The sequence below is a fragment of the Eurypyga helias genome, unplaced genomic scaffold (assembly GCF_000690775.1).
Source record: "Eurypyga helias isolate BGI_N326 unplaced genomic scaffold, ASM69077v1 scaffold8178, whole genome shotgun sequence".
In the NCBI taxonomy this organism is placed as follows: Eukaryota; Metazoa; Chordata; class Aves; order Eurypygiformes; family Eurypygidae; genus Eurypyga; species Eurypyga helias.
Window position 1 is genome coordinate 1368 of NW_010268819.1, and position 9700 is coordinate 11067.

General features: G+C 53.2%; 1 protein-coding gene across 1 annotated transcript; it reads right to left on the reverse strand.

Annotated features, from left to right (window-relative positions):
• Window positions 1–634: 634 nt before the first annotated feature.
• Window positions 635–9697, reverse strand: SNUPN (snurportin 1; the record flags this gene model as incomplete). Its single annotated transcript, XM_010157863.1, has 7 exons — window positions 635–1156; window positions 5388–5468; window positions 7317–7394; window positions 7744–7841; window positions 8438–8534; window positions 8654–8758; window positions 9620–9697. Coding segments are annotated over 7 exons (867 nt in total), but the record flags the coding sequence as incomplete, so codon positions are not given.
• Window positions 9698–9700: the final 3 nt, after the last annotated feature.

Sequence of the window (9700 nt, forward strand, 5' to 3'; positions counted from 1 at the left end):
AAACCCGCACAGGCAGTTCCTCTGCTCCAGTCAGCATCACAACCGATATTTCAACCCCTGTTTGGGAGGCACAGCACGCACCCACCCTTAGGTAGCAGGAAGACGCTCGAGAATTTGTCTTTCTGAGAAATCTTTTATTTGGCACAATCAATGCTAGCATTTTTCAGAGCAAAACCATTCCTTCCTCCCCCTACTGAGAAAAGCCTCGAGTACAGGCTCCTGCCACGCTCGCGCCGCACAAAGCTCTGCTCGGAGGCAAGGAAACGTCGTTTTTCTCAGTAACGTGGGTGTGGAAAGCCCAGCCTTTGGATTCACAGCAGCCTGCTGCAAATTTTTTGTTACTCGAAGCGGACTGACCACAAAACTTCCATTGAGAAGCCCTCGGTAAACAGCCGGATCAAAGGCCAAAACGCCCCGATTTCCGGGGCTGGGGCTGCCGTCGGGGCTGGGGTTATGAGCAGCAGCTGCACCTCGGAGGTCTGAGCACTGTTCCTATGCTGGAGCTTCGCCAGAGGCTTTAACAGAAGCAGGGTCAGGCGCTGAACTGGGAACCCTGCAGCGTGGGGACAGATCATTTTCTCTCCCAACGCGCGACTGCCTTAGCAAAGAAGCAGACAATCTTGTTAATGCCTCACAGAAGCCCTGGAAAAAGAAATAATTGGAAAAAAAAAAATCCAGCAGCACTTGGAGCAAGATGCTCCACTTTCATGCCCTTTAAACAAAACCATCCTATCATTACCTTTGCCCTCTCTCAGGGAGCGTGAGCGACAGTGAGAAGCAGGGAACCTTTTGCTTTTTCCTTACCCAACCAGTCTGTCCCAGCAGCCTAATTCTCCATCTGGCTCACTGCTTCACCCCAGCCCTCTGGAGAGTTTGCTGGCTGAGGGGTAGACAAGTGTTCCAGCTCGTAATGTCCGTTCCTCGCAGCCGCCGCGCTGCTCGGCTGACCCTTTTCCGCTGCCAGCTTTTTACTCTTCTTGCTCTCGATGATCTGTCGGAGCTGATGCCCAGCATAGTCTGGTTTGGCAGTGAGCACAGTAGCGGGCACGGCGAGCCCAAGGATTTCGGGTACCATGTAGGGCCGGAGCCAGCCCACCAGCGGGGTGCTGCCAGGGGTGTAGTGGGTTTGCTTGTGATAGAAGAGAAGTCCATCGACCTGTGAAAAGGAGCGAGAGCAATGAAAGGCCAGAGCCGGAGGCTTTCGCAGGTGGATGACAGAGCGCCACACGACAGCATTTACAGGCCAAAACTACCAGCTGGATCATTTTTCCTCAAGCAGCGCAATAAATAGCGGAAGGGAAAGAAGAAACCTGCGGAGCTGCTGTCCTGAAAGATCAGCGCAAGCCCAGCAACTGCCCGGTGGCTGTAAATCGTCAAAGGCAGACAATTTCAGCCCGATGCCGGCACGGACCAGCACTTCTGGTCGCTACGATCCCGTTCTGCTGAAAAGCCATCAGGTTTCCGAATAAGGCAGCACACAGAGAGGCCACTTTACTGGATTAAGGTTATTTTAAATAATACATTTGGAGAGTAATTAGTCAGAGCGCGTGACGCCAAGGAGCCCCGATTCGTAACGCCGCTACAGCTCTTTCAGCTGGCTTATGCAAAATAAATTCTTAATGTTTCCCAAGAGAGAACTTCTCCAGCAATCAATGACAGTTAAGGGCACTCAGGACTTTGAAGGCTTAGGCCCTAACTCTTGTGCTACTATTTCCACACTCTGCAATACTGCAGCTGGCTGACGTTTTCCCTGCTTCCCAGCCACGCTAAGGGATTTTCATCCCCCTCTTCCTGCACTTCCCAGGGGTGTACTCCGCAAGGTTAGATCCTGCTGCCAGGCTGACTAACGCCGGAGGTGGTGCTTCACTTAGCTCAGCCTCAAAAGCTCTTAAAAGGCCATTTGCCTACCAGTAAGAGTGGCTGAGTGGGCAGAAAGGATGAGAAAAAGAGCCCCCCTCAGGCTGAATTACTCCCAGGCCGCTTCCCGAGCCTACAGCCCCCAGAGTACGCATGGCAGAACAGCACCTATACGGGCAGTGAGCTGAGGCGTGGGCGAGCCGAGCGGATCAAGGTGATTCCCGCTACCATGCTGGGCTGCACGCCAGGCTGAGCAAAGAGCAGCCTACGTCCGTCTCTGCTCCATGGGTGCTGACCTCCCGCGGAGTAGGTACAGCTTCTTGCACTACTCTGTCCATAATTTTCAATCACTGTGAAAACCTTGCAAAACAATCCCAGAAAAAGGGAGATTCCTGAGCTAGGAGAAAACATGAAACCAGAACAGTAAACATCATCACGAGCTTGTGTAACCCTCTGGATATCTAAAGTGCAAAGCTTCTCCCTCCTCCTGCCTCCCAGAAAGACTTGGGAAGAGCCAGATTCTGCAGCACCCCAGCACCACGCCTGCACATCCAGCCGATTCCTGCGGGTGCACGGCACTTGGAGAGCAGCAGGGATTCTCCAGCACCCACAGGAATGTTTTGGTAAAGATCAGAGCTTGGAGAGGCTTCTGCCTTCCAGACTGCTCCGAAGAGCTTCTCCTAGCTGGACGATTCAAAGGAGTTAAGCCGGGTGGAGAGTTAGGTCATGTTCTTCCTTCCCCTAATTTCTCTTAAGTTACTGCAACTCCCATATTCCTTCCACTTTATTTCATTTGGTGGCCGGGTCCCTACCCTGAGTCACCGCACCGACACCAGCCACATCAGAATAAGGGCTGACACTGTCCCTGAATGACCCAACCTGATGACAAACTGGCCCAGCAGGATTTCACATTTCATGGCCATGCTTTTCAGATTTTAAGTGCTTAGCACCATGCCCGTTCCCTCACACTGGGGTTTCTCAGAGGCTTTGCCTCCCCCTGCCTCCGTAGAAACCCGAACGCCGTTTTCCTCAGACCTGTGAGCAGGACAGCAACTCTTAAGACCCCCCCCAAACGACACTTCTAATTCTGTGCCAGTCAACCGATCCAAAGTCCACTGAATTCAGCGGAAAGAAATTTCCACGGAATACAGCGGATCAGGTCCTAACCCTAAGGTTACAGATTAACTCTGCAGACCCAGATCTGAAAGCACTGGCCACATCTGCTGCCACCACACGCACGAGATCCTTGTGAGGATCACGACGCTGGGCCAGGCATACGGAGAGCTCTACGACACTGCTCCAGACATGGCAAGGCTGTGCTCGCCCTCTGCCAAGTCTCTGCCAAGTCTCCTTCCCTACGGTCGGGGAAGGGATTTACAGGGATTTCTTGGGCTCCCTCTTGTGGCACATCACAAGGAGACCCAGGGGTCCCTTCACACCTGGAAACACCACCACGGTTTCTGCAGGATTACCGGCTGCCTTTGAGCCCAATTCCACTGCGCTTCACTTGTCGGGGTGGCACTCCGATGTGTTGGCCTGAAAATCCAGCGGGGCAGATCCCAGCCGGATTACAAGGGAGAGTCTGATCAACTCCGTCTCCATCCCCCGGCGTTTCGCAACCGTCTCCCTCCCAGGCTGAAACGTTTCTGCTCCGACCGCAGTGGGGCAATGCTCCTCAGCCTTTTCTCATGGGAGCAGATGCCTCAGGAAGGAATGAAGCTTTCTTCAAAGGCGGGAATGACTGTTTCTACAGAGGCACTCAGAGCATTTGGAATTGAGCAAGTCAGCTGTAGAAAACCTGGGATGCCTTCCCAACGCTCCCCCAACCCGTGCCTCCCCCTGCGTTTCGCAACCGTCTCCCTCCCAGGCTGAAACGTTTCTGCTCCGACCGCAGTGGGGCAATGCTCCTCAGCCTTTTCTCATGGGAGCAGATGCCTCAGGAAGGAATGAAGCTTTCTTCAAAGGCGGGAATGACTGTTTCTACAGAGGCACTCAGAGCATTTGGAATTGAGCAAGTCAGCTGTAGAAAACCTGGGATGCCTTCCCAACGCTCCCCCAACCCGTGCTCAGATCTGCGTCTGGCAAGACCAGCGAGGGGCTGGGACTTCAGGGCTGTCTAATGACCATCCTGGCTTTGACAAGGAGAAGGCAGTCAGTCCTCGCTGCCAAATTAGCGCCCCTTCACTTTAAACCTGCACTTTTACATTAATCACTAACTTGGGCCGGGAGAGCAGACAAATCAACGTGGCTTTTGGCTTAGCGGGACAAGCAACCTCTGCAGAGGCTGTTCCTGATCCAGGCCTGAGGCTGGGCGCTCCGCGGGAACTGCTGCAGCCACTGGAGGACCTTCTGGCTCCCAGATGTTTGTCACTAATACTGTGCCAGAATGCCATTGCCTCCTTCATCCGTGCCAGTGCCAAGTCAGCCAGGATAGCCACCAAAAGCAGCCTGAGCTGTTTCACAAGGGCCTCCGACTTGCTGCTCACAACCACGCAGAGCTGAACTGGGTGGCACGCAGAGCTGAACTGGGTGGCACGCAGAGCTGCCTGTCCTGCCCTTCTCCCGCAGGTCAGCAGAGACCTGAAGGGCACAACAGCACCTACTCCTAAAGCTGATGCCCATGGCCCGTTCAGCCACTCTTGCCGGGGGAACAGCCACCTCAGAGAGAGCCGAGAGCAAGGGCCCGAGGCGGGAAGCTGCCGGTTCTGTACCAACATGAAAAGCAGAGCTTGTGCTATCCCCTCCACAAGATCCAATAGCAGTAGCAAGAGGACAGACTCATCTGAACCTCTCCCAGCCCTTCTCCTACGTCCATCTGCTCCAGCACATCTCAGGCACACATCACTAACGCCCAAACACCTCAGAAACCATGGGGAGCTTAGCACCACCGTTCTCTTTCCTCCCCACAAGATGCAAGATAGCTGGGTGCCTTGCACATCAACAGATGGAAGTAGCTAGACTACGGTAACACAGAGCCTGTGACAGAGCTCACAGAAAGACACCTCTCTGGCACCCCACAGACCTCCTGAGAAGCACCACCAGATGAGGGAGCACACTGCAGAGATCCTCCTACCTATGCCCACACGAGCCCACCCTGGGCAGCAGGCAGTACCAGCTTCGGCCCTAAAAAGGTCAGCTGTCCATCACACCGCCACATGAATGTGAGCTGTGCTGCTTCTGGAGGCAGTCTAGGCGGTCGCATCAACCCCCTCCTCTTGAGGGCTCTTTCAGACAATGGTCAACAGCAGTAAAGACAGCCCAAACACAGGGAATGCTACTGTTTACTTCTTGCCAATTAACTTGGTTGGACACAGCCCATACCTAGCGACAGGGAAACGGATCAGCCACCTGCATAAAAGGCATCCACCCACACCCAGGGAAACAACAGCACCACTCAGCAAACTTCCCACAGGCCTCGGGAGAGCGCAGCTCGCAAGCAAAGGGGGATGCACCTCTCTCCAAGCACCGGCAGATGCGCAGCAGGGCCATCCCCAAGGCTGAGGTCCAGGCTGCTGCCTACGTGTGCTCACCTCGAAGGGGAAGTCCATAGCCAGCACTTTACACAGGCTGTCCGAGGTGCAGGGGAAGTTCTGCAGGCCCACGAATTTGAACTGAAAGAGTAAGAGAGGGTTAGAGGAGACAACTGTGGGGCCTAAAGCAGAACAAGTCACTGAATCGAGCACTGGTGTGGAGGCAGCTACAACAAAAGGATTTCCCCCAGTGCAAGATCCAGCATGAGACAGGGTGAGGGGCAGGCATCAGACAGAGTAACCAGGGCGGAGATCTCACGCAGGGACCACATCGCGAAACAACTGGCCTTCCTGCCACAGGCTGTCAGGGGCCCAAAAGCACAAGTAAGCTCAAAAGAGAACTAGACCAGCTCCTGAAGGGCAGGGCCTCGGGTGGCCTTTACTTCCATGGTCTAGGTACAACCACGGGCTGGTGAAGTCAAGAGGATACAGGTATCCCCAATTTCTAACTCTTTCCACAGCAACTGGTCTCCATGATTCCTACAGGTTATTGGGACAGACACACCGCCGATGTGATCCAGACCAGCAATTTCTCAGCAAGCCCCAGATCTAGAGACAAAATTACAGGGCCAAGTTGTCCATCAGTGACGATTGTATCCCACGGAAGTAACTGGGAGTGCTTGCATGAAAACCCACAAAAATCAGCCTAGGCACCAGGGAGGATGGGGTGGGATCAGTCGTTAGAGACAACCCCCGCCATCCCCCCAGCAACGCTGGATAAAGCGCGTACACTGCTGCAACTTTACAAATCTTATTCCAGTAAGAAGATGACCTTTAAAAGAAGACCAGGGGATTGTCACCATGATGCCCAGACAGCATGAGATCTAGAGTGCCCAGAAAGATCTATTTCAGGTATTTTATCATCCCAGTTCCAAACGACCCCCTCTCTGGCATTTAATGACATGCGGATGGCAGAGACTCAGCACACAGCTCCACATGCTCCCGATACTTTCTCTCCAAGCATCTAAGGCTGCAGGAAAGACTTCTCAGGAGAGCTGACCCTGAGATGCTCTTTTAACCAAAATAGAAAATGATGACCTCTGGGCAGGATGCAAAGCAGACAGACGTCTGCTCCAGGCTGCTGGCTCAGCCAAGCAAATCTTTCCACCCAGGAAATGAAAGCTGAAACGACCTTCCCTTCATTAGGTAGCTGTCTTCTGGATATTCCCGTTGGGAGTCAGAACAGGATGTTCTCCAAATACAGATACCTTTGCTGCTGGCATAGCAGCGGTCATTCCCACCCGTGACCGATCTACTCAACCCGTAGGAGCTGCTCTGCTTAGCTGTGCCTGGGCCACAGAGCAATCAGGTCCCACTTCACAAACTATGCTTCCTAAGCCAGGCTGCCAAATCTCTTATGCCCGTCCCCAGAAAATCACTTTCCAAGCTGCTGTGGGTTCTAGGTCTGACCTCCACGTGCAAGTCTTCGAAAGAAGATGATTTATCCTTGCCCAGCAAGGACTCCAGGTGACAACCGACATCCATCCCGACAACTTCAGTGGTTACTTTAAGCAGGAGGGAAGGCTAAAGCCCTACGATCCCTTCCCCTTGCTTTGCGAGCCCACAAGACTACGCAAGAATAATCCCCATTGTAGTCAGGCTGCCCCTGCAGAAACCACACTGGTTTTCCATTCCCTTTCAAGGGAAAGCTAAAAACAGCATGGAAGTTAGCTGATACCCTGCAGTCTGATCTCCCTCAGCATTTGACTGGGGGGGGGGGAAAAAACCAAACCACACATTTACAATACTCAGTGGTTCTATTTACATCCTGAACATGGCATGCCATTTCATCAGAAGTACACTCTGAGGGGAAAAATAAATAAAAGAAAAAAGCTTCCGCTTGTGAAAGAAAGTGCTGAAGCCTGCAAAAAGCTGAACAGGACAGCTCACACCCCCTCCTCCTCCGCCGCCCAGTACAAAAGAACTTACTGGGTTAATCCTGCTTTTTTCTTCCAGCCCTTCCTCCTCTTGGATCTTCGAGAAGAGCCAGAAGAATCTGAAGTCGGTCTGCGAAGGGAGGTAGAGACTTAAAGTAGAGATCCAGGGGGACATGACTATCCACCACACACCACCGACCAGCACCCGCCGAGCACCTCCATTCTTCTGCACTCATCCAGGAGATTTACAAACTCAGCTTCACCCGCAGCCAGCCAACACCCCCAACCCTGCTACTTCCCCCCACACCCCCAGAAAAGATGTACCCAATTATTCCAGTAGCCAGCAGCCCACATGCTGTAAAGATGCTGGTGCTTAGACGAAATATCCCCGAGAGCCTATGCCCAGTGCTGGATGCGAAGCAGCTCACAGAACGGGGAACAAGAGGGAGCGCAGGGCAGAGCCAAGGGAGACTCAGTACCTGGCAGTCATAAACAGGGTGTCCTCTCCAGCACATCACATCCAGGATGTAGTACGTCTGCTCTGCCTCGTTGTAGATGCAGTCCAGGATGGAGTACACTGCGCACACCAACACAGGGAGGTCCAGACATGCTCCAGAGACTGCCCAATCCCAGCAGCAATTGCCAGATCGGATCTATCCTGCATTAAGCCTGCCCTGATGTATGGATGAGAGGTGCAGAGGGATTTTCTGCTGCCAGAAGCTGGGGCCACAGAAAGAGCCTTTAGTTTAGAGCCAAAAAAGGCTACAGAGGTACCAGCCAGAGGCACATCAAGCAAAGGCATGTTTCAGAAAAAGGCAGTTACTCAACAGTAACCCCTCCTCAGCACAAGCAAAGCAACTGCAGGGAGTATTAAAAAAGATCATGCTGTATGCAGTGCTCTGTCACAAGACAGAAGATGTTGAGGTTTGAGAGCTTCAGTTAATCAGGCAGCTAATTAAAATATATTCTTATCTAACATAAAAGTGTCTGAGATTGTCCACATCTAGTTATCCCCAGAGATGCACAAACAGGCCTGAAGGTAACGTCTCCCTGGCACCAGCTTCAGGACCTGGGGAGCTGGAGGAGCGGCACCGAGCCTGCTGGCATACACACTGACAAGGAGAAGCAGACGGCTCCCCCCGCCCTATTCCAAAAGCCTCCTCGCACCGTTACCTTTCTCATTCGTCGAATTGTGCCGGTTTCCCCCTGGCAGCAGGGAGGGGAACCTGTTGACGCAGAAGCCACTCTTGGTGTAAGCTGCTGTTGTGCCCTGTGAGGAAATGGGTGGGGGAAAAGTCAAGAAAGACACACGGGTCAGTTTTATGTTGGTTGGGAAACAGGTACAGGTCCATCACCAAGTGGCAAGACATCCCCAATGCTGTCACTTACCCTGGACGCCACAACTAGCGCCCTTTTCCCAACTGGACACACCACTACAACCCACTCCTGCTCCAGATCCAAGGGGACATCAACCAGCCATTCAGACAGCATCAGCTGTGGAGAAATCCAGACAAAAAAATAAAAAAAGAAAGCACTTAGCAACAACTCTCCTGAAGTTATGGAAAACTCACAGCCGGAAGGACTCCACTTCTACAGCTACACTGGGTGCTTGAGAGGCCACTTGCATTGCTTGCCACCCTGCATTACAGCACCAAAGGGGCCAAGCTCCCTCCCGCTAACTACCTGCAGACTCTTCCCTCAAGTCTTTCTCTTCCTTCACACCTGTTGACTGGGCTCCACGCTACAGCACGGGGCTCACACTCCTCGCTTGGGCACCTTGGGTACCTTGGTCCCCACTCCAGCACTTTTAATTTATGAATTTATAAACACGTGGGAGAGCTTGCGCATTCCTAAATACTAGGACTAAAGAGCCCAGACAAGCTGACCTCTCCAGAGGCTGTCTGGCTGCGACCACCTGAAAGGCTGTAAGTCTTTTAGGACTGATGTAGCAGCCAAGGCTGGTAAAACCCAGCAGCTGAGGTTTCCCTTCATTCCTAGTGTCCCTGACATGAGGAAAGGAGTGTTTAACGAGTACTGCACAACGGGATACCAATGCTGCTAGCTGAGCCAAACCCTCTCAGAGCACGCAGACAACCCACCTCCACCCGTTCTACGTCGGATCGCAGCATGTCTCTGGGACAGAACTGAGGCACAGTTCCTCACTGAGCACAATAACATCTCTCTAGGCAGGAGATGTTATTCCCAGCCCTGGTGCAGCCACCCCGATGACCAGCCACCATGTCAAGTCCAGCCCAGCCTCAGCACCCCACATCCCTCAGCACCCCACATCCCTCACCTGGGGGGGCCCTGCGCTCACACCCTCGCCCCGCTGTGGGGAGGCACGCCGCTCCTCACCTGATTGGCGTAGCGCTTGGGCAACTTCTTGCCAGCATCCACGTCCATCTCCTCTTCCTCTGCATCTTCCCCCTCCTTCTC